General features: G+C 43.8%; 1 protein-coding gene across 7 annotated transcripts in view; it reads left to right on the top strand.

Annotated features, from left to right (window-relative positions):
* The window catches only part of adgrb1a (adhesion G protein-coupled receptor B1a), a 116303-nt gene that overhangs the window by 14749 nt on the left and 75893 nt on the right, over window positions 1-25661 (top strand). For all 7 annotated transcript variants that reach the window (XM_086113114.1, XM_086113115.1, XM_086113116.1 and 4 more), the window contains exon 2: window positions 10866-11735. In XM_086113114.1, coding sequence (XP_085969240.1) covers window positions 11009-11735 — 727 coding nt within the window. In that variant the 5' untranslated portion in view covers window positions 10866-11008. The remainder of the gene's footprint in view (window positions 1-10865; window positions 11736-25661) is intronic.

Below are 25661 nucleotides of genomic sequence, written 5' to 3'. Positions count from 1 at the left end.
AAGTTGCCCTGCCATCTGGAAGAAAGTATTCACTTTGGCCATTTTCAGCCTTTTGGCAAAGTCTACCAGCGTTTGTCCTTTAGTGCTGTCCTAGATACCAAAGCAGCTCTTTGTCACCTCTATTTCCTTCATCAACATGTCCATTAAAATCTGCCCCAATCACTACATTCTCTGTCTGTGATGCTCTCAACCGCTTTGTCTAGCTCCTTCCAGAATCTCTCTTGCTCTTCTTGTTCACGTTACCTGTGGGGCAGAACCATTTAGAACACTAAACATGAAGCTGTCGATTCCAGGCTTGAGCCTCATCACTCGATCTGACGCTCTTTTCATGTTTGACACTTTGGCGTCCTGTAGGTTAACATAGTCAAGGTAACGAGCTAGCATAGCTTATTGTTTTTGCCCAAGACGAAACTTTAATACTACTACTACTACTACTACTACTACTAATAATAATAATAACACATTTTATTTATAAGCGCCTTTCAAGACACCCAAGGACACTTTACAATAACAAAAAACACAAAACAATACGGGTTGAGCAGCGGCAGCCAAAACGCGCCAGCGTTTACTCAACCCGGAAGTCAGAAAGAAACCACAAGGGAGGGAGAGGGGGAGAAAAAAACCAACGCTCGAACTACCCTCATTTTGAGGATAGTTTGAGTGAGGCAAAAAACTCCTGCACAAGCATATGACAGTTACAACAGGTCACAAGACATAAACAATGAAGACGGTGAAACAAGGGAATGTATGAAGGAGGGGGTGATGGTGGGGGACTAGCTTCCGTGCATACTTTCATCAGGGGAAGGTCGAGATAGCATATGTTGTTTTGGTAGCAGGCTGCCCAAGAATTTAAGACAGCCTTGAGTCCGTGGCTTATGTCTCTTTAGTGGTGTCGATCAGCCAAATCCATGATTTCAGTCAATATTTGAGCACGGATTCCAGTTTCTCCAAGTTCTTGACCATCTTGCAGAGACGCTCCAAACCGCAACAGTTTGTGGTTGAGCACAGTCTGAGTCTGAGTGTTGGACATCCGCGCTATGCCATCCTAGACCGGCAGCCTCTTCACTTCCAATAGAGCCGCTCCCGTCGGTTGAATTTTGCGATAGATCAGGAAACTGCTAACACCAAACAGCAGCATACCTGTTATCGGAAGGCCGAAAATGTAGATGTCATCCACATCCTCAACGGACAGTGTTGACAGGCACACCATTCTCCGCTTTCTCCAAGGATCTAGGGTGTACCCAGCAGCAAAAGTCCCCGAGGGGCAAGTAGGCTCCCCACTGCCTGCTCTTCTCATCGAGAAAATTTTGTCGATGGCATCGAGAGACCAGCCAACCAATTCCATGTTTGTTTTTAGGATGAAAATACGACAGGAGGCTAGGAAAAGTCAGACAAAGACAGCACATGGACTGAGTGGCGAGCAGGGAAGGGTGGGGGGACAGGAGCAGAAAGCAAAAGTGTCCGCCTTCGTCAAGAGCCAAGCAAGTTTACCTGTTTGGTGTTGTATTATTTGGAATATGCAATCAAATGAATACTGTATAGAACTAAGGTGATCAATTTACCTGATGACACAGTGAGAACGACAACTTTAGCAATGGTTTTCCAGGCCCACCGATGCATCCGTTCGCATAGAAAAATCTCGATTTATGTCTTGAGTACTGTACGACTTCTCATTTTTAATTCTGGTTCATGATCGGAGTTAAATAACCCAGCCAAGAAAACTATTGGTGTATGAAAGGGCTGTGCCGGCAGACTGCTTGCAAATGAGCATGCATGACTGCATGTGTGCATGCAGGAAAATGATCCAATCAAAGACATTAGTGATAGATTGAGTGCATTATGACATTACAGTTGATAACCTATTTTGCATAAAATGCCAAATCAACTGAATTTGATCCACTTGATAAAATCGTTGTCGTCTAATATAAATACATGTGCAAACATGCATACACATAACCTTTTGCACCCTTGAATGAACGTCTGACAACAACAACAAAAAAATGCTACATGCTCAAACACTCACATTACACATACTTGCACATTTAAATTCTTAAGATGGCGGGATATGAGAATATCTTGGATTTGAGTGCAGTCTATCGCTCCAACGCATTTGGGGAAGCCAGCAGCTGCAAAAAAAAAAAGACATGTATGCAGTCTCTGCCCATCCAGCATTACATTGCATTTGAAACATATCACAGCACACCTGAAAAACTGTTCTGCATGGTACACACTTCACAGGCAGCACAGAAGAGCAGGGCATAAAACGGCCAGCAAAACAGATGATAATTACGTACAAATGAATGCATGAGAATTTTAAATTAAGTACAATCAAATTATGAAAGCAGATGGGTAACACTCACATCTCTGCAAAGGATATGTGGTAGGCTATATTGTACATAGCAGATAAATAAATTAGAGCTTTGACGAAACATATGGTGTAGAATGCAAACAAAATTAATATACCAGTTATCTCTAGATAACTGGTAATTTCCAACATTAATACATGAAAATAAGTGTCATCAGTTCAGCAAATGCTATCATATTCACATTTCCAGAAAACAAACAGTGAGAAAAAAGAAATCGGTTGTACTGTTGCATACTGGAATTACAATTTAATGCGATGAGTTTCATCGTAATTTTAATCCTTTTCTAACAGTGGAGACGCATAGCTTTTCCAATTAACTCATTTAATCTGAATATGATCTAATTTGATTTGGTATCAGGAGCAATTGCCTTTCATATTAATGTGATTACGGCTAGAATAAAGCAGCCATTATACTGAGACTTATGGCAGCGTGGTGGAAAAAAGGACCATCGTTGCCATCAGTAACATCCCCACTGAGAGTTCTGGTATAAGGGAAGAGAGATAACACCCAAGCATGCCCACAGGCACATGCATCAAAGCTCTATAATCTTGCTCTTCCTTTTCTAACTGTGGGATGAGCACCGCTAATATTGCAGCCATATTCAAAGCAAAATGAGTCTGTCTGTCACGGTCATGAGCCCTTTAGTATCAATTCAAAACGCCTTGTTTGTGGAAATCCGAGGTTACCACTTTTGCATCCTTGTGAATGTAAGTACAATTGCATTCAAACGATGGTGTTTTTATAGCGTGGTTATTATTATTCTGCTAACGATACAAAGATGATATATTGTGCTACGAAAGTTAGGTTGACCGATCCAAACGAGACCATTATAGTTCACAAAAATGAACAAAATAACTAAAAGTAAAATTGAAAAAACATGTTTGTAAACGAAATAAAATAAAAAATAATCGTTTTCAAAAAAGTGACAACCCACTGACGCTAAAATAGAAAAAGTTAAATTGACTGTTTTTAAAAAAATGCTAACTTAAACAATATTTTAAAAACTAGCCTAAACTAACTGTAATTTTGGCGAAATTGTTCTTAAATTTTGTCTCTGTAAAACAATCTAATACATGAGCTTTCATGGTTGATTTTAAATTTATTTTGTCCAATTTACCAACAGCTGTATCGAACAAAGTACATTGAAGAGTCATTTAGGAATTGTAGTTCTATTACTGTGTGTTGCCTCGTAGCGGTGTCATCTTCTGTTTTTGGGCGGTGGGCAAACAACTTTTGGTGCATTACTGTCCGCTTCTGAAATGGAGTGTGGGACTGGGTCTTTTTCACAACCCCCTATTTCACGCTCCTTTTTCCCCAAATAAAAATAAAAATGTAAAACTTAACTCACAAGAACTGCTCTGTCTCTATTATTCAAAGCTACTTTCTGAGCTCTTAGCTCATGAATTAGTTGTGTACCTTTGAATACTATGGGCTCATCTCATGTCTCCTAATGTCACCGTTTCTAGCTCCTCTCTCCTCAAAACACTGAACGTGTCCTGGAAGTTGTTCTCGCGCCATCATATTCAGGAGCATTTCAATAGGCTTAAATGCACATTGAGGTGCGCGGGTCCGAGCATATTAAATTTAGGGGCATCTGATGTATCCCGTGTCAATGCTCACCTCTTGATAAAACCGTTGCTTCAGGGTCCCGGGATTAACCTGCAAAAAGTTGCTCTTCAATATGAAGAAGTTGCTCCTCAAATGAAGTCATTGATTATCAATATTGCTTCTCAAAGAAAAAAAATTTAATTTCAGGCCTTGGTGCAAGTGTGTGTGTGTGTGTGTGTGTGTGTGTGTGTGTGTGTGTGTGTGTGTGTGTGTGTGTGTAACCTTGTGAGATGATGATATCTGAGTTGACGCTGCATATTAGAAAGGCTTTGACATTTACCATGGTAAACAATTTCATTAGGACGGAGAGACAACTCTTTAGCTCTTTGATGTTGTTGACTTGCATGACATTGCAGGTTTTGATGGTGCTGAAACAGTGATTAGCAGAGCCACAACAGATGCACTTCAAAGAGGCCGGTTTCTGAAATGTGAATCAACAATGAATACAGGCTATGGCCTGGAAAAGAGAAGGACTCATTTGTTTAGAACAAGTATTCCGATTTATTTTCAATAACAAGGGACAGACGTTCAATGAAATATATTACAATTATGCAAGGTGGCATCCATCCATCCATCCATCCATCCATTTTATGTACTGGCTGTCCCTTTCTACCACAGAAAACTGTGCACACCCTGGACCGATCACCATTTAATTGCATGGCACATATAGCAAAGACACACTCGCATTCAATATAGACAGTATAAAGTCTTCGATTAGCCGAACATGCATGTTTTGTAGACGTGAGAGGAAACCCAAGTGCCTGTGAAGCAAACTGTGCTGCCTGCAATGTGGCAGCCACCATAAATAACTTGTGGCAGTCACAAGTCGCAAGAATTAAATGACCCGCTGCAGTTGCAACCCTGGGCTCTGACTCTGGATTATTTTGAGCGATTTCAGTTATTTCTATTCAACAATGTGGGGGTTATCATTAATTACTGCCGCAGGAATATAAGACTGATATTACACATCCAGGGTGTGTTTTGTGTGTGTGTGGGGGGGGGGGGGGTTGGGGGCATGACCACTTCATACAACTCCACTGCCCTTTTTTAAAAATTATTTTTTTTTCAGAGGAGAATTTGTGGGGAAAATGGATTGTCTTTTTTTTTTTTGTAGACAATGTGTGCATTCATGCACCAGATTTAGCAGAAAGATAATTATTATCTGTAGTCCATTTAACGTGAGAGTTTTCTCCTGGCTAATTGCCTTTAATTTCATGTCACTTTCAATTTTTAAGGAAACACACAGCGTTGGACTATCCACCTTCATCCGGATATAAAATTACCTGTGTCAGGATATACATTTTTGTCTATATCACCCACATCTGCTTTGAATAATTACATGGGAAAAGTGTTATGCGGCTTTGGCAGTCTCCATAAGGAATTTAGTGAAGCCACAGAGAATAACTTCCGGACAGTTTAGTGGTGATTCTGGTCCTTCTCAGGAGGAGGAAGTAGTGCACCATGACACCAGGTGTCAAACTCCGGTCCTCGAGGGACATTATCCTGCAGCTTTTCCACCTCTCCCTGCTGCAACTCATCTGATTCAAATTATAGCAAATGATAGCTCCTTCAGAGCTTGCTGATGAGTTGATCTTTTAAATCAGGTGGTCTGCAGCAGTGATTAATGCTGTTTAAAATAGAGATGGGTTACTGCTGACCTTAACTTGGACATTGTTTGTCGATGGGGAGAAAACCTCCTCAATTCCACCGACATGCCTTCCCATGAGGAAGCAGAGTATGGGATCTCTGAGGTGGGCTCTCCTATCTCCCTTGGTGGTGAATGAGATCCGCCCATGGTTCCGAAAGGTTCTGGATGTTGCATGGCTGGCCTGGTTGGCATGCCTCTTCAACATTGTGTGGACGTCAGGGACAGTGCCTCTAAATTTGCAGGCGGGGGTAAGAATTTGTTTGACAAAAACGGAGACAATGACAATTAGCAGATCAGTGTTTATTCTATCCATCCATCCATCCATCTTATACCACTTATCCGGGGCCAGGTCGCAGGAGCAACAGCTTTAGCAGGGGAGCCCAGACTTCCCTCTCCCTAGCTACTTCTTCCAGCTCTCCCCGGGGGATCCCAAGGCGTTCCCAGGCCAGCTGGGTGACATAGTCTCTCCAGCGTGTCCTGGGTCTTCCTCGGGGTCTCCTCCCGGTGGGACATGCCTGGAACACCTCACCAGGGAGGCGTTCAGGAGGCATCCGAATCAGATGCCCAAGCCACCTCATCTGGCTCCTCTCGATGTGGAGGAGAAGCGGCTCGACTCTGAGCCCCTCCCGGATGACCGAGCTTCTCACCTTATCTCTAAGGGAGAGCCCGGACACCCTGCGGACAAAACTCATTTCTGCCGCTTGTATCCGGGATCTCGTTCTTTCGGTCATGAGCCATAGCTCGTGACCATAGATGAGGGTTGGAACGTAGATCGACCGGTAAATTAAGAGCTTCGCCCTTTGGCTCAGCTCCTTCTTCACCACGACAGACCGATACAACGTCCGCATCACAGCAGACGCTGCACCGATCCGCCTGTCGATCTCTCGCTCCCTCCTGCCCTCACTCGTGAACAAGATCCCAAGATACTTAAACTCCTCCACTTGGGGCAAGATCTCCCCCCCGACCCGGAGGGGGCACTCCACCCTTTTCCGACTGAGGACCATGGTTTCAGATTTGGAGGTGCTGATTTTCATCCCAACCACTTCACACTCGGCTGCGAAACGCTCCAGTGAGAGTTGGAGAGCCCTGTTTGAAGGAGCCAACAGCACCACATCATCTGCAAAAAGCAGGGATGCAATACTGAGGCCACCAAAACGGACCCCCTCAACGCTTCGGCTGCGCCTAGAAATCCTGTCCATAAAGGTTATGAACAGAATCGGCGACAAAGGGCAGCCTTGGCGGAGTCCTACCCTCACTGGAAATGATTCCGACTTACTGCCGGTAATGCGAACCAAACTCTGACATCGGTGGTATAGTGACCGAACAGCCCGTATCAGGGGGTTCGGTACCCCATACCCATGAAGCACCCCCCACAGAACTCCCCGAGGGACACGGTCAAACGCCTTCTCCAAGTCCACAAAACACATGTAGACTGGTTGGTCGAATTCCCACATAACCTCGAGGACCCTGCTAAGGGTGTAGAGGTGGTCCACTGTTCCACGGCTGGGACGAAAACCACACTGCTCCTCCTCAATCTGAGGCTCGACTTCCTGACGGACCCTCCTCTCCAGCACCCCTGAATAGACCTTACCAGGGAGGCTGAGGAGTGTGATCCCTCTGTAGTTGGAACACACCCTCCGGTCCCCCTTTTTAAAAGGAGGGACTACCACCCCGGTCTGCCAATCCAGAGGCACTCTCCCCGTTGACCACGCGATGTTGCAGAGGCGTGTCAACCAGGACAGCCCCACAACATCCAGAGCCTTGAGGAACTCCGGGCGGATCTCATCCACCCCTGGGGCCTTGCCACCGAGGAGCTTTTTAACCACATCGGTGACTTCAACCACAGAGATAGGAGAGCCCACCTCAGGGTCCTCAGACTCTGCTTCCTCCAAGGAAGACGTGTTGGTGGAGTTGAGGAGGTCTTCGAAGTACTCTGCCCACCGGTTCACAACGTCCCGAGTCGAAGTCAGCAGCGCCCCATCCCCACTGTACACAGTGTTAGTGGTGCACTGCTTCCCCCTCCAGGGGAGACGTCGGATGGTGGACCAGAATTTCCTCGAAGCCGTCCGGAAGTCGGCTTCCATGGCCTCACCGAACTCTTCCCACGCTCTGGTTTTTGCCTCGGCGACCACCGAAGCTGCGTTCCGCTTGGCCAGTCGATACCCGTCAGCTGCCTCTGGGGTCCCACAGGCCATAAAGGCTCGATAGGACTCCTTCTTCAGCTTGACGGCATCCCTTACTGCTGGTGTCCACCAGCGAGTACGGGGGGTTGCTGCCACGACAGGCACCAACCACCTTACGGCCACAACTCAGATTGGCCGCCTCAACAATAGAGGCACGGAACATGGTCCACTCGGACTCAATGTCCCCCGTCTCCCCCGGAACATGGGAAAAGCTCTGTCGAAGGTGGGAGTTGAAACTCCTTCTGACAGGGGATTCCGCCAGACGCTCCCAACAAACCCTCAAAATACGTTTGGGTCTGCCAGGACGGACCGGCATCTTCCCCCACCATCGGAGCCTACTCACCACCAGGTGGTGATCAGTTGACAGCTCCGCCCCTCTCTTCACCCGAGTGTCCAAAACATGCGGCCGCAAATCCGATGATACAACCACAAAGTCGATCATCGAACTACGGCCTAGGGTGTCCTGGTGCCAAGTGCACATATGGACACCCTTATGTTTGAACAAGGTGTTCGTTATGGACAGTCCGTGACGAGCACAGAAGTCCAATAACAAAACACCACTTGAGTTCTGATCGGGGGGGGGGGGGGGCGTTCCTCCCAATCACGCCCCTCCAGGTCTCACTGTCATCGCCCACGTGAGCATTGAAGTCCCCCAGTAGAACAAGGGAGTCCCCAGCAGGAGTACTCTCCAGCACACCCTCCAAGGACTCCAAAAAGGGTGGGTATGCTGAGCTGCTGTTTGGTGCATATGCACAAACAACAGTCAGGACCCGTCCCCCCACCCGAAGGCGGAGGGAGGCAACCCTCTCGTCTACCGGCGTGAACCCCAATGTACAGGCACTGAGCCGGGGGGCAATGACCATGCCCACACCTGCTCTGCGCCTCTCACCGTGAGCAACTCCAGGGTGGAAGAGAGTCCAACCCCTCTCGAGAGAACTGGTACCAGAACCCAGGCTGTGTGTGGAGGCAAGTCCGACTATATCCAGTCGGAACTTCTCTTCCTCACACACCAGCTCGGGCTCCTTCCCTGCCAGAGAGGTGACATTCCATGTCCCAAGAGCTAGCTTCTGCAGCCGAGGATCGGACCGCCAGGGTCCCCGCCTTTGGCTGCCGCCCAGCTCGCATTGCACCCGACCCCTTTGACCCCTCCCACGGGTGGTGAGACCATGAGAAGGGGGACCCACGTTGCCTCTTCGGGCTGAGCCCGGCCGGGCCCCATGGGTGTAGGCCCGGCCACCAGGCGCTCGCCAACGAGCCCCACCTCCAGGCCTGGCTCCAGAGGGGGGCCCCGGTGACCCGCGTCCGGGCAAGGGAAACTGAGTGCCATTGATTTTATTTATCATAAGGGGCTTGTGAGCCGTGCTTTGTCTGGTCCCTCACCTAGGACCTGTTTGCCATGGGTGACCCTGCCAGGGGCATAAAGCCCCAGACAACTTAGCTCCTAGGATCATTGGGACACACAAACCCCTCCACCACGGTAAGGTGACGGCTCACGGTTTATTCTATGACGTGCATTTTAAATGTTACATTTGTTCAGGGTAACAAGTGTTTAGAAGGGTGGCAATTGTATGGGGGTGTTTGTGATGGCTCACTCGAGGCGTAAATCCCCCTAGAGTAAAATATATACTGTACCGGTATGTTTTTTAAATCATTTAAAAGGGTCAACATTTACTTTGCGAAAAATTCACTTGATTGCTTGGAACGTATCACCCGTGAAAAGTGAGGGAACACAATAGAGCATTTGGAAAATCTATTTTCGACCTTGAACAAATATTTTTTCCCAAAATCTTTTTCATGAACCCATTCGAGTGATTCAATAACTGCCAATCCCGCCGCTAGTAAGAAGTGATATTCTTCAGAATCAGAATCATCTTTATTGGCCAAGTATGTAGAACACACAAGGAATTTGTCTCCGGTATAACACGCTGCTTGGTGACTATCATTTTCTCATCAGCGTTCCCTTTCAGTTTTTCTCCTTCTGTGCATTTCTGTCGAAGGGACAGTTGGATGTTTGTGATTGGGCCATTGTTGGATTTTCTCACAGAGCAGGCTTGATTGGCATGTTTACACAGATTGGTCCATCTATGCTCCTGGCTAATTCAACACCTTTGTTCATTTAATTGGTTGCTATCTACCCATGGGAGAGAAGGAAGGAATAATTATACTGCATCTTCAGGATGCTATTCTTCAGAAGACCACTGCAGAACGTCATCTTCCACTTCAGCTTCAAACATGTCCAAGGAACTCCTTATATTGTCCTATTATGTTGGCTTTATCAAATATTTAGTGTATTCTTATCATTTGTCGCTAGATGTTACTTGGGTTATTTAGGTTGGTTATTTATATATATATATATATATATATATATAAAGAAAGTATAACTACATATATTTAAATAGCTTTCTCAGTTCAACCTTTCGAGCGTCAATTGCTATTGGCGACATTTGTAAATCACTTAAATGACCTTCTGGACTTCAAATGAATTATTAATTCATACCTGCATTCGACTTGATGAAATGTGAAACGTGATGAATTGGTTTACAGCTTCCCTGACAATGTTTCAACCCGTTTGTAGTACCATTTCAAATTTTAATCATTGTTCCTGCAAGATTTAGTGGAATGGTATTTGATGTGCAAGGCTCCTAAAAAGGGGCAAAGAAGTGCAAGAGAGAGAGAGACAGAGAGGGCGAGAGAGAGACAGAGACAGACAGAGAGAGAAGGGAGTAGGCGTGCCCAAAGTTCGCTGCGATTAGCTCCAGTTTACCCGCGACTCTAAGATCGTAATGAAAAAAAGAAAAAACAATGTGCTGGAGAACACAGATGATCATATGTTAAAAAGCCAAAATCATTCAATCAAAGGTGCAGGTAGCAAAAGTAATCATATGAATGAGTATAATGTATCAAAATTATGATGATGAAACGTCAGCAGTTTTCAACGTCAAATAATCCCAAGCCCTTTTTAGCATTATTTTTATGTGATGAATGTAAATATAGAAAAATTTAGGATAACTGCTTTCCTGTCCAAAGTTTCATTCACATGTTGTTTCTTTTATTTTGCAGGTTGCTGGGAAATTACCCCGCCATCCGCCAATTTATGGATTTTTGAGCACTACCGTCACATTTTTTGCATCTCTTAAACCTCCTGATCGACAATTCCTAAAGAGTCAGTCGAAACTGCAACATCATTCTGTTTATCTAAAACAATGTCGAACATTGCATCTCAATTTGCCAGTTGCCCGCCTCGAATGGTGATTCAGTATTTTTTTCCTCTGCTATTGATGGGGGCTTGGTGCCACTCATCCCCTTCAGGGTCCGAGTCAAACTCCTGTTCTACACTGGTTCAAAGCCGCTTTTTTGGCTTCTTTCGGTCATCATCAGTATTCCCCACTGTGCCTTGCTCCTGGACCCTGCAGAATCCTGATCCACGGTACTACACCATCTTCATCAAGATAACAAAACCTACCCAAGACTGCCCACTGTTACAGCTTCGTATCTTCCAATACGACTCCTTCTTGGAGACCACACACTCCTACCTAGGAATGGACAGCTTTGATGAAGTTGTGAGGCTGTGTGACACCTCCTCCCCAATGGCCTTCCTGGAGGCCGACAAGCAGTTTGTTCACATGAGAAAGGGTCCTCATCAGAAAGATGCAACCACTACAAGTGACAGTGATGAGTTCAAAGTCGAGTACCTGGTTGTTGGAAAACGTAACCCCAGCATGGCAGCCTGTCAGATGCTTTGCCAGTGGCTGGAGGACTGCCTGGCCTCCAGCACATCAAGCAGGCCATGTGGCATGATGCAGATGCCGTGTTCGTGCTGGCATCCGCCGCCAAAGCACGGTGAGGGCAACAGCTGTTACTACAACGGAGTTTACCTGGAAAACTGTTTACCCAAAGTAAGAGAAACTGGAAAAAACATCAAAATAAATGGTGAGTACAACCTTATGAGCTGACATTTGAATGATTGTTTCTGTCCTACGTATGGATTATCCTGACCTATTTCATGTCAACGTTTCAGCTATGTCACACAAGCAAGCAAACGAGAAGGGTGTGTGTGGTTTGAAAATTGTGTCTGTAATTTTATCACATTGATTTGGGCAGCTGCAGGGAATTAGGATATGCAGGAAAGAGAAGGGGAAGGAGGAACCGAAAATCCCTTATGCATGGTTTACAATTTCATCTGGTAGAAGAGAGCTCTGTGACCTTGCAAGGTCAATACTGTGTTTTGCGCTTGTTCGGTCCAAGGAGGGACACTCAATCAGCTTCTGGGAGAGCAGAAGACATGACGGAGAAAAAAAGGCTGATATCGGATAGTACAGTGTTTGGAGGTGGGAGGGGGTGAGGTGGGGGTGTGTGGACTGGTGATGTAAACAAAGAGAGGACATTAGAAGGGGAACTAGAAAATGGAATCGGATAAGGGTCTGTGGATTGAAGTGTAATTGCCGGCTACTTGATCCTGCCTCCCTTCTGCAGACAGAATGCAGCCTGACATCCCTGTCCTGACTCTGTCAGCAACATCGCCCGAGGGTTGATTCTTGGCTCTCTATCTCCTTATTTTTTTTCTTGTTGTTACATTTTCCGTGGTTCTCCGCCTCTTTTTAACCATCATTCCCTTCCCAGACTTTCTTTCCTGAGCCTGATAGTGGGCTGATACTGAGCCATTCATGGGAAACCAAACAAGCCAGGGGAAATGTTTCTGTGGGTCTCTCCTGCTATGTCATGCATGTCTGTCTCCAGCGCAGCTTATTTTGTATCCCCTGCTGTTTTGCCCTTTCCCTTGCTCAGTGAAATATTGTCCACTAGCAAGATTTGGGCTTTAAGGTTTGGGGGAAAAAAAATCAATCCAGCATCACTAACGCTGTAGTGGTTCACTCGCCTGAATTCCATGCAGGCTTCGTAGGTGCAGTTCCCATTTTCCACAGTGACAGTGTCAGAGTGAGTTTAAATGTTTGGCTGCCTCCATAAGTTCCCTGTGGTTGACTTGTGACCATTCCTGGGTGTAGTCCACCTTTTGTCCAAAGTGCCTTGGAATAGGCACCGCAGCTATCTTGCAAACATGCATGGTATACAAAATGGATATGGATGGATATTTCATGCGATGTTGGTCTATGCAGAGAAAGTAACATAAGCACATAATAGCTTCCTCCTCGTTTTTTTTCATCCATCCATCCATCCATTTTCCGAACCGCTTGATCCTCCCTAGGGTCGCGGGGGGTGCTGGAGCCTATCCCAGCCATCTCCGGGCAGTAGGCGGGGGACACCCTGAATCAGTTGCCAGCCAATCGCAGGGCACACAGAGAGACGAACAACCATCCACGCCCACACTCACACCTAGGGACAATTTAGAGCGTCCAATCAGCCTGACATGCATGTTTTTGGAATGTGGGAGGAAACCGGAGCACCCGGAGAAAACCCACGCAGGCCCGGGGAGAACATGCAAACTCCACACAGGGAGGCCGGAGCTGGAATCGCACCCGGTACCTCTGCACTGTGAAGCCGACGTGCTAACCACTTGACTACCGGGCCGCCCCGTTTTTTTTTTCATCCACTGGGAAATGTTTCTCTGACTGGGGAATCCGAGGTTTATAAGGGATCAGGGACCATATGATGCACTTGAACGGGGAAGCTAACCGTCTGTGAATATCTGGCAGGATGGATGTCTGGGTAGATTCAATTGTCGGAAGAAGATAAAGAGTGGCTGGGGCAGGTGTAATGGATTCAGTGTGGAAATGGCCTGGCAAAAGGGTGGAATAAAAATGTTTATGGATGTGAGTGATGAATGGAAAGACAATTGGTATCAAGATGTTAGAGACGGCGCAGCAGAGGAAAATAAAAGAGTGAAGAGGCTGACAAAAGTTCAGAGGGAAAGTTGGAAGGAGTGGACAGGGCTTTATGAGGATAGATATACGCATGTGTTTTGGATCAGGCTCTATCCAGCTGGATCAATTTGGTCTCAGTGGTCTCAGCAACTGAGAAGTGAATAGATCTGCCGCAAGCCGCTTTCACTTCCTCTCAGCAAAAGGGACTGTAACACCTCCCTAGTAGCAGATAAATGGGTGTGAACTGATGTCAACAATCAAGCTGCTTACGTCCACTTGATCGAGTCTTTGTGGAGTGTGATCTTGATCACCCAATAACGTAAGACACATTTGAGACTGTATACACAGAATTTACAGAAACATTGAAACAATGAATATCAAAAGGATGAATATATAAAGCAGCGCTGATTAGTCTAGCACACAGGTGTCAAAGTCAGGGCCCGGGAGCCAAATCTGGCCCGCCACATCATTTTATGTGGCCCGCGAAAGCAAATCATGCATGTCAAGTTCCATGATGCTTGCTCAAGTCTGAACCAAAATTTCAAATTGTCATATGTAATCCACAATAACAGTCATTATTCTTGACTTCTGATTTTAAAACTAGTTACCCATCCATTTGTTGTGCGCTGTGTATGTAATACGTGGAGGTGTTTAAACATTTAAAATGGTTTCCCAAAATTCATAACGGCCCTCCAAGTCAAACCGTAACTACAATGTGGCCTGCGACAAAAATGAGTTTGACACCCCTGGTCTAGCAGGAAAGTGATGATCATCACATCAGTGGTTTATGCATCCTTGGAGTCACTTGAAAAGCACTACATACATTTAAGTTATATATTATTATTATTATTATTATTGTCATTATGAGGGTTTTTTTTTTAACTAAGAGACCATTTAATACTTGGTAGTATTGATTCTTTGAGCCTTTTCATACAAGGCATCACAGTTTTCTTTTGCAGTGAGTGCTCATGTCCATCCTGCACCTGTGTTATGAATAAAAAAGAAAAAGAGCAAATTCATGTGTTGATTGCCTCTGGATTGAGGTTGAAGCCAGTGGTCTGCTACAATATTCAGCGTTCATTGTGAGGCCACAGAATACCCCAAACCTACTTTACGGTACTTATTTACCCACAGATCACGCAAATAGCCGAAATTTTTCTATTCAGTCATGCATTCATTCTTATGTAGTTAATATAAAGTTAAACTTTAAGTGGCAATACCTTTGTGCAGCAGAAAGTCAGTCCAGAAAACAGACACTTCTGAATCCAACGTAAATAACATCAACCGGTCTGCTTACTTCCATTTAAGAAATGCTAATGTATGGCAGACGTTCCAACCTTGACACCCCCGCAATAACTGCTTCAAACGTGTGACCCATCACCAAATGTTTACATGCTTCGTTTCGAATGGTTTTCCAGTCTTTCACTGTAACCTCCTTCAGTTGATGTTTATTTTGAGAGGTTGTCTCCTTCACACTCATTTTTAGCAAGTAGAATTCTGGCTAAATCAGATTTAAAGCAATAATAGCAACTTTAAGGGGTGGATCTGTCTCATGCAGTCAGCCAGCCCTCATCGCGCCCCATATACTGCCGAACCATTGCTAGCATGCGAAGCAAGCGCAACCACTAATTGTAGATATAATTACTGTTCATGAAGTAGCTCCATAACAATAAAACAGCAAATATTTAGTGTAAATACTTTTGCACTTTACTCAGCATCTTCTAGACGTTTCAAGAACATCCATATGCATCCATGCCTATCCCGTATTCCAATTACCGGTAGTTATTTTGGCAAATTTAAGCAAGGAACGTGTTTATCGCATTGCCGGTCAAAGTTTTCCTCCACATCATAAGCGGCGACCGTTTTTTAAAATTTTTTTATGCGCCATCTGAGAGAAAATGTGCGAGGCCGAAAAATCAATTTTAATTTCTTTTGTTTGCGTGGCATTGTCTTCATCCCCTTTGGCGTCAACGCTCACTAATTTGGTAGAAGCCGGCGCTCGTGAAAGATATTTCTCTCGGCTGTCTGGGTGCGGGGGAGCACTTAAGTCCATGGCATAATGCGTATTTGACATATACATCATTTCCTTTCATTTATTTATTATGTTTTTGTTTTTGGGTTTTTTTAGAGTGGGGGAGGCAGAAGTAATGTCTACACAAAGTCCAACAAAATACCTGTGCAACACACAATGACTATGTTTATATGCCGTCAATATTTGGGTTAAGGGTTTCTGAAATATTTGGAATTTACCTGTTGACATGCGTGAGCAGACAGTTACTCCCGTATACGTAGTAATTGTGATACCCCCATCAAACCCGCAACACACGGACAACGTCATGATGCAAATTGACATCATTTCCACTTCATACTGTCTACTATCAATAAATTCATTATATTAGTGTCTTCTATGTTTTATCCAGGTTGGTGGTAATCCACTTGTGCCCGTTCATGCTTTCGATGACTCTTTTCCAGTTCCATTGTTTTCAGCACATTTGTTCCAATCAACAAACCTATTTCCGCATTCAAGTGGGGGATTTGCACACTGTTTACATCAGGCCATCTCTCAATGTCCTTTTGATGAACAATGTTGCTCTTAGTAACCGGGATAGTCTTTTGCGAAAACCCTTCTGCAACTCTCTGTAGTTGCAGCTCTTCTGGGAGCTCACGTCTTCTTTTTTCACGTTTTATGAATAAGTGCTGTTTTTTTTTCTCAATAAAGAGGCAAACAAATGTTTGCAATAATTAGGCTGCTATTTTCTCAAATGCATTTGACCACCAAAAAAACAACAACCTTTTTTTACTGCCAACCTGAGAAACGGGTAGTTTGTTAGTCACCGTAACTAGAGCATGCGCAGAACACAAATGTTTCTTTCAAAGGGGATATTCGCGTTGATTTGACCAAACATTCATCAATTTGAAACAGTTTGTGACATGCTTTTGTCAAAATGCATCAAAGGTGAAGACTCTAACTGAGTCTAAAAAGCATGAGCAAACAGCAATGCTAAACATAAAGACAGTGAAAAGCATCAATTAAATTTTCACTCCTGGAGAAAGCACTTTACGGGCAAATCTGCTGTGTAAACACCTTTTTACATAGCCTGGTGCAGCACGCCCTCGACGAACCTATTCATTGTTTATGTGTGACAAGGACGCCATGACAGAATGACATGGCAATGTTTTAAAATGGGTGTTTTCCATCATGCCTCGAGTTGAAAAGCATTCAATTTTGAGAGTGGTGTCGCCGTGATGTCATATGGCGCATCCAATAAGGGGTGATTTCAGAGTGCTAACTGCAACAGACCAACCAGCGGGATATCTCGCACCAGAGCACACTCATCCTTGCGCCCAGCCCCGCAGTCAGCGTCACGAAAACAAAGTGCAGTATGAAAAGGTCTTAACACTTAGGCCGTTGGCAGTACTTTATATGTTAATTAGAACATTTAGGAGTCTTTCCTACCAACACATTCCAGGAATGAGGCAGCTAGTAAAACAATGTAATTTCAAACTTGATGAGTGGTCTGGGACTCATTGCATTCAAGTCCATTTTTCATTATATGACCCCTTGAAGTAATTTTAGTACATTGCATGTGGAATTGTCACAACAGGAAAGTTGAAACTAAGTGTTGGTCCCTGTTGACTGAGGGTGGGTGGCTGACTGAGGGAGAGAATATAGCTGATATGTGCATTTGACTCTGTGTGTGTGTGTGTGTGTGTGTGTGTGTGTGTGTGTGTGTGTGTGTGGTGCTTGGTACCACGGGTGATGTGTGGGTAGACCGATGACAGCTCGTTGCTTGCCGCAGCCTGTTTGCAGGGAGACTCAAATATGTATTTTTTTGTGACTGCAAAAGGAAGATGGGCTATTTACAGAAGAATGGTTGTGTATTTGTTGTCTACCACAGTAATCATCTTTGTGACTAATAAAGATTAATGGCTGTAATACATATTTCTGTTATCATTTAGCCTCACTGACCATTTACATAGAAATCACATTACTCGTATCGATGTACTTTGTAACATGCTTTGACTGTATTTTGGACACGACAACAAAATTCCTCAATTCCAACCTTTGAACTAACTTTATTTATTAATTGCGTTTTATGCATTGACATACTTGAGTGTTGTGCGGATGTGGACAGAGAGGACAGTGAAATGTGATCATGATTAAGCTCAGTCGGCTTTTATTTTGGGCCAGCTCTCCCAAGATGCAATACTGTACATACAAATGCTAAGGGTGTTCTGGCCTCCAGGGGATTCCACAAAATTGTGAAAAAAAAGACATTGTAATTTTATTTATAAAAATCTTATTACTATATTTAGCACTCCCAATTGTCCATTGGTGTGATTGTGAGTGTTAATGGCTGTTGGTCTGTGTGCACCCAACAATTGGCTGGTGACTAGTTCAGGGTGTACCCTGCCAACCTCTCGTGGACAGCTGGGATAGGCTCCAGCACGCCCGTGACCCTCGTGAGGATAAGCGGTTTCGGAAAGTGGATGGGTGGATCTTATTAGTATTAAGTGTTAAATTGTAAACGCTAACACATTTCCAAAGGTAAAACAGTCCATGTTAAAAAGCCCAGATTGCTTTAATGTTTTTTTTTTTAATTCTCAGAAAAATCTCAAAGCACACCACCAAACAAAAATGTCACAAAAATATGAATATGGAAATAACTTGTCTCCATTCATTCATATTGATTCACACATTGTAAAATGAAATCGACGCACGTTTAATTGAACGCATAGCTGATACACGCACGGATAGACATGACTTCTTTTGTTGTATGATTTATTGTACCTTCCGCTATCAATTGGAAAAACATTAACATTAATCGTTTTGTCAGTCACTGTAAATTACTGTTATACAGTAGTTCGATGAACAAAGAAGTATGTGTAATTCTTCCTAATTTTTCGGACAGATTAAGGAAATTTTGATAATTTCCTGTTGCACCCCTGATGATGTCTCATGGCACACTAGTGTGCCACAGCAACCTGGCTGGGAATCATTTAGTTATGTCAGGGGTATGCGACTCCGGTCCTAGAGAACCGAAGTCCTGCTTGTTTTAGAAGTTTCCACCTCCAACACACCCGATTGAAATGATCAGAATCATTATTAGGCTTTTACAGAGCTTGCTAATGAGCCGATCATTTGGACGAAGTGTGTTGCAACAGGGAAGAGATGGAAAACATGCAGGATAAAGCTGTGTAGGACCGGAGTTGCCCACCCCTGAGCTATGTAACCACTGAATCGAGTGATTTATGGAACTTGGTTTCACAATTATGAAACCAAGTTTGATATATGATGTCGATGCCTCGCTAATTCGTCTTTGTCTGTGTTAGTGTTGCGGACCACAGTAAATAAACCGGTCCAAACGGAATATCAGCCTCTGTTCTTTAAGGTGAAACGATCTATTTGCTCTCTGCTTCCGTACTTTAGAATGACGAACGTATTACACGTTGAGTTTTTTTCCCCTTCCCCATCAGTCATGTAGTGTGACTGTGGGTTAGGATGCAACATGGATGGCGTTTTCTGGAAGGCATATTGTCACCATTTACCTTCTACAATGTTGTGAAGGAATCCTGGATCTTAAAACCTGTCACTTCTCCGCAAAATACTCTATTATTGAGGGACTGTGAATCTGTGAAGGGTGAAATTGGGTGTGAAGGAGAAAATAGAGAATCGTCAGTGTATCCCACTCTATTGACTGTGAGGACATGGTCTGACTGTCTCATTGCGGTTCATTAGATTTGATGGCATAGACGATGAATTGTCTTGGATCACTTTGCGATGTACAAGTTTATTGCTACCATGTGCCAGATCTCGATTGAAAAAAAAAGGCACTTATCCTTGTTTGGCTGCATCGGGGTGCCTGTGTGTCTTTGTTAAGTGTCGTAGGTGGCTCTGCGGGAAAGCTGCAAGGGCTGCTCTTCTGAGCAATATCACCTAAAATGACACCCAGAGGTGAAACGCTGTCAGAATATACAACTGCTCAATATATATGACGACCATATGCACACACACACACGCACACAGACACAGAAACCATTCAGCACATCTCGGCAAGCGCTGCCAGATTTAAGTTCTAACCGATTACTCCGGATGAACTGCACAACTACACAACATTGTCTAACCTGCCTCGCTAGATGTATGTTCATGTTGCGATATAAACTTCTCAGAAAAAAAATCTGTGTTTATATATCCAGTGTACATTTGAACATCACACAATCAATCCCTTCTTGTATCAATACCTGAAGCAGGTCAGCATACTTCCATAAATCAACTCTGCCACTGTCTCACAGCACGTACCACCTCCCTCCTTGTCAACAGTCGTGTCATCTCCCGCTTTGATTACTCTTTACTCCCCCCCCTTCAGCCTCGCTCACAAGTTCCTCCATAACCTTCAACTACAACTACAGAGACTCCACTCGCTCGCGGTCAAACAAAGACTAGAATTCCACTTGTATGCCTTCAAGGCCATCCGCAACTTCACACATCTGTCTGACCTCCTTCACAATGGTGCTTCAGCCCGCAACCCTCAGATGCTCCTTTTCTATCTACCTGACTGTACCACCACCGACTGCCTCAGCACCGTGGGGAGCAGAGCATTAAGCCGCTCCCCCCCCCCCCCCCCCCAGCTCTGGAATTTGCGACCACCATACCTTCGCGATTCTGACACCTTCCCCATTTTCACATCTAAAATTAAAACACACATATGCATGCACTCTCACACACACGCACACACAAAGATTATATTGATACATAGTCCACCATTGAGGTGAACTATGATTGATTAAAAAAAGGAAGTTAAAAAATACACTATAATGTGGGTGCAAAAGTGTGCACACCCTCTTACAACTAGGGATGAGGCTGTTCAGAAGGAAGCAATCACATTGACACTCGTGTTAAATGGGAGTCAGCACACACCTACTGCCAGTTAAAGTGCTAGCAGCTTCCTAATAGAAAAGCTAGCGATATTTGAAACTATACATCATTCTCTCCACTTTGACTCAGGCCCCAGTTCCAGGTGAATATAAACAGCCCAACTGTAGGCATAGTGTTTTTTCGGGTCATAAAAACAGTGTTGTTTCTGCATGAAACACCTTTTGAAATGATGGCCAAAATGTACCGTCTTGGATCATAACCGTTCCCCACGTGCATTTGGGAGATTTCAGGTGTGTTTATTTTTCTTTGTAGATTGAAGGCATCCAACCCCATAGCCCAGATGTGTGGTACAGTATGAAGAAGACGCATGGAAGATTGTTGTCTCGTGTACTACACAGCCACTACTTTCTAGAAATACCCGTATTTCGTTCAGTGTTGCTTTCGGCTTCTTGGCAGTTTTCTTGCTTTCAATTTTATAGGAACGTGTAGCTCTAGGGGATGTCACTGTTGAGCCATATTTTCTTCACTGTGTGTAATGCCTCCGATATTCTTTTTTTACCCTTGTCCGGACTGATACCTTTGAACAATTAGATCTGCAGTCTGGGAGCTCTTTATGTTTCATGGCTTACGCAGTAAGATGTGACGAATAAAATGTCAATAAAAACCGACTTGAATATCTGTACTTGATTTTGGGTTAATCAGAGGCACGCTAAATTGGTGGCATGAATTTGAAGCATTTGCGTGACGGGTTATTTCTGAAACCTTTTTTTTGCCTTTTGGAGTTCTGTTGTCATAGATCTTCCTTCCTTTTCAGTATGGTCCAAAGGTTCTGAAAAAGGATTGAAGTTAGGTGATAATGAGACAGCTCTTCTTTTTACGCCCTGACAAGGAATGGCCAATTCTAATTTTGACACCGTCAGGCACCCGAACGGGTCTTTCATTATCATTCTCGATTATTTCAGCTCAAACCATAACTCTGCCATTTCCTGTCTGATATTACTGCCTTGATGGAACTTTGTGGCCATCCACCAAGCATTCAGAAACTGTCTGGACCATTCAAATTACCAAGTCATTCATCAGCGAATAATAAATAAACCTTGTACATCTGAGCAGACCGCAAATGCCTCTTTTTGCGAGAATTGGTTCGGGGTGACCGAAACACAACTTCATGCATGACTTGGGACTCCAGAAGCCCTTTTCTCCCCTAATTACTTGCTTTTTAACTGCTGCTCTCTTAATGACAGAAACATTCCGAAATGCGCTTTTGTCTGACCAAACTGTTTGTTCTTGTAGTCACTTTTTTTTTCTTTTAAACGATAATCCCACATATTCTCATGAAGTGTCCGGTCTTTTCATTCTTTATGCAAAGTATTAGAGAAATCCATCCTCTTCACGAGCAGATATATTTTTTGCCCCTCAGCCCATAATGCATAACAACGGTTTCTTGCTTGATAATCTGGAGCATCCTCCTTCACCCTCAGGATGCATTTCGAAGTCAATTGTGAGTAATTAATCAAGCTAAACAAAGAGAGCAACCACAACCACTACAGGAGAACAATAACGCAGGCCCAGTTATCGCTTAGCTTGTTTTTTCTGACACACCTTCCAAGTCTTAAATCAAGTTTATCAAACACACGTACCACTCACCAAATGAAAAAGATTTTCACTGGCGTTGTGGCACGGAAAAGCCTGCGATCCCCGTGACTACCTTCCAGGCAAAATCCATTTTTAATTCCTTCGGTCAAAGATGAATCAAAGTCGTGATCCCTAAGCGTGGCCTCAAATTTTCTCTGAGAGGTGGATCACATTTGCATACTGTACTTGGAAAACAGGAGTTTTAACGTGATGTCATAGTGTTGCGAATTTGTATGTTGAAACTTTGTTTGCAAAATTGAAGATGGGGTGATGTTTGCTGAAGTATTGGACATCTGATGTGGAATTACTGAATTTTACTGTGGATGTAAAGTAAAAGATTCCCTAGCATATTCACCCACACCCACGCAACAAACTATCGAGTCTTTGTTTTGCCGCCTTAGTTTGACAAAGTTCGCCTGGCTTCCCTTCCCACACCCAGCGCCATCGAGCACATTACCCACACTTCTCCATCATCCCATCCAAACGTCATAATTGCACACCTCTTTCTTTTGCCTACCATAATACGACTCCCAGCACCCACTGTATCAACTCATTGTCCACCTCTACCACTGTTTCGCTCACTCGGTCTCTCTGTGTGAGTCACAATGTAGTCACCATCCCACAATGTGTGGGGAGGGAGACAAGAGCTTGATGTATGAGAGCATTGTAAAGCGTGGGAAGACTAAACTGCATTGCTCAGAGATCTGCATTCGTGTGCGCTTCCATGCGTTTGTATGTGTGCCAAAAAAGCTGAGGCTGTTAAGGTCTGCGATCCCTGGATGCCTGTGAATATGTTCCTTGGGCTTATATCATAGCCCTTATGAGTTTAAAATGGAATGGTTAATGCATTGCTGAAGTTACTTGGAGAAAGATTTCGAAAAGAAATTATGACACATTCACTATAGGTGATTGCAGACTCTGCAGAGCGGGCCTGAGCACAAGAGCATAGCGGGGGCGAATTTGAGTCATGGACACATAGTCTTGGGCAGGTGTTATATAAACAGCCTGTTCCTGAGGGGGGAAAAAGTGTTAACGAATGGTGTAAATGTCAAGTTTGAAAGTCTCCATCCATCCGTTTTTTTAATAGCACTTGCCCTTCATTCGGGTGACAGGGGAGCTGGAGCCAATCTTTTTGCTGAATTTGGTTGAGAGGCAGGTTACATCCTGAAAGTCGCATGCGGGGCAATTTCAAAACAGCCCTCAGCTAATTTGAAACTGTAACTACACGAAAGTCCGCTTTAAAATGATGAAGAAAAAGGACCCTGATTGATTAAAAAAAAAAAAAAAAAAAAGAACTTTTGCAAACAAACTCTGGGAGTTCTGTTACTTTGCTAAGTCACTGTCTGTGCATGCAAGCTTTATCAGCAACAAAGATATGTGAGTCAAGAAGGACAAAAAAATAAAGCCCCAATTCAAGGAGGATGAAAAAAAAAATAAAGCACCACCAAGTGAGCTGTCTATCCAACTGTTGAAAAACAGGGAAATCTGATCCCCATGCTGAAGGACCTTAAAGAAAGAGCTCTGTTTTTGTTTTTTTTAATCGCTCCCTCTAAAATAGGACATCCATCTTCGGAATTGAAATGTCTGGTTGGCTGACCTGCACCTGAAACCAAGGAGTATCCGACATGATATGTATTTATAGACAGTGTGGTTTGGCAGATGAGGAGCTGCTATGTGAAACAGAGGGGTGTGATAGCTTATGTCCACGGTATAATTCAAAGTAAGACTGATTGAGCTACCTAACCAATGTTGAGTGACACGTAGTCATGGATGCCCTTGAAAGGGAATTTAATTTAGCTTCACATTCAAACAAATTGAACATTCATATCGTGCTTCATCGAGACCCATTCCTTGTAACATGACACGACTAAATGTGTGTGCCCTGCGATTTGTTGGCCACAAGTTCAGGGTGTACCCCGCCTGCTGTCCGAAGACAGCTGGGTTGGACTCCAGCATGCCCGCAACCCTCGTAAGGGTAAAGCGGGTTTGACAATGGATGGATGGATGGACTTCTAAATGCGTGGCAAAAGGACACAAAATCCATTCTTTGTATTTATGATGGTAGTATAGTCATCTCTTTGAGGGTCACGGGTAAACTGAAATCCATCCCATCTAATTTAGGGCAAGTGGAGTGGTACACCCTGTCGCCACTCCGTCATAGGGAACACGTGGGCACACATATTTATACCTATGGGCAATTGAGGGTCTTCAGTTATTCAAACGTGCATGTTTTAGGAATGTGGGAGGAAGCTGGAGAACTGGGAGAAAGTTCAAAAATAGAGAGAACATGCAAACTTCACGTTGAAAAGCAAGACATTTGAAACCAGAACCTCTGATGCATAAATGCTCAGCACCTTCTCCACGATAAATTGATGTGAAATCTTTGGAATAACTCAAGCAGAGCAAAAGATATGGCTTACAAGTCTCGAAATAAATTTTTTTCTTTGAGGAACAGTTTTGCGAATCAGTGACTTCATTTGAGGAGCAACTATAATTTTGAGGAGCCATTTTTTTACAGGTTAATCGCAGGGGCCGAAGGCAAGAGTTTTATCAAAAAATAAAAATGTGACAAGAGTGAACAATTGTTTTGTTTTTTTTAATATAATCCTTTTTTATTTGTTTACTACTATTCAAATCACAATTAAACTAGCGACTGGCTGGCAACCGGTTCAGGTTGTCCCCTGCTCACTGCCCGAAGACAGCTGGGATTGACTCCAACACGCGCCGCGACCCTTGTGAGGGTAAGCGGATCGGAAAATGGATGGACGGGCGGATAATAGAAAACTATTTTCTTGTCAAGAAACATTTTCAGTGGGCCAAATTTAAACAAATATACATTTCAGTTTAAACTTTGTTGTTGTTTTTTTTATGGGTTATATGGTCCTTTGGAAAAGCTATGATAAGTTGATACAAAAAAAAGATGAGATCTACTGAAAACTAACATTTATTTATATGGATCTCAAAGGTCACATTTTAAACTCAGGACTGTATTGACAAAATGAATAACATTAGTAATATAATGAATATTGAATATACTATATCAATGCACGCTTTAATGCACGCCATGTTTCTTTTCAAAGTTGGAAAGGCTCCAATTTTAACACAAGTCCAGCCCGACTTCTGTGAAAAGTCTACTCGATCACCCAAGCAATTCAATTCTTTCCTCAATCTGGGGTTATTGGAGCAAACAGCATGGATTTGTTATCTTCTGTTCTACTTGTCATCCTTTCGTGACCACGATACTTGGAAGGAGGTGAACATTACGGACTTAGGAGGGAACTCAGTAATGTGTAGAGCTGCACTAGTACCCATCTGAAGCCCGTTGCTAGTTACCGGTAATTGGTTTGGCATAAGTGGCACAGAGTTTAGAGCTTGTGTCGACCGCCTACTTCCTGTGCAGAGATTATGAAAGCACGTTGAGGCAAATTTTCTGCACGATTCAATTATCGGAAAAAAAAATTGTGATTCTCAATTTTTCTACTCAATATGTTTTATTGAGGCGCAAAATCTGAATTTTGACTTGCA

The sequence above is a fragment of the Hippocampus guttulatus genome, chromosome 6 (assembly GCF_054856545.1).
Source record: "Hippocampus guttulatus isolate MCC_2025c chromosome 6, RoL_Hgut_1.0, whole genome shotgun sequence".
Taxonomy (NCBI): Eukaryota; Metazoa; Chordata; class Actinopteri; order Syngnathiformes; family Syngnathidae; genus Hippocampus; species Hippocampus guttulatus.
The sequence above is the reverse complement of the archived record's forward strand: the minus strand, read 5'-3'. Positions and strand labels throughout refer to the sequence as shown.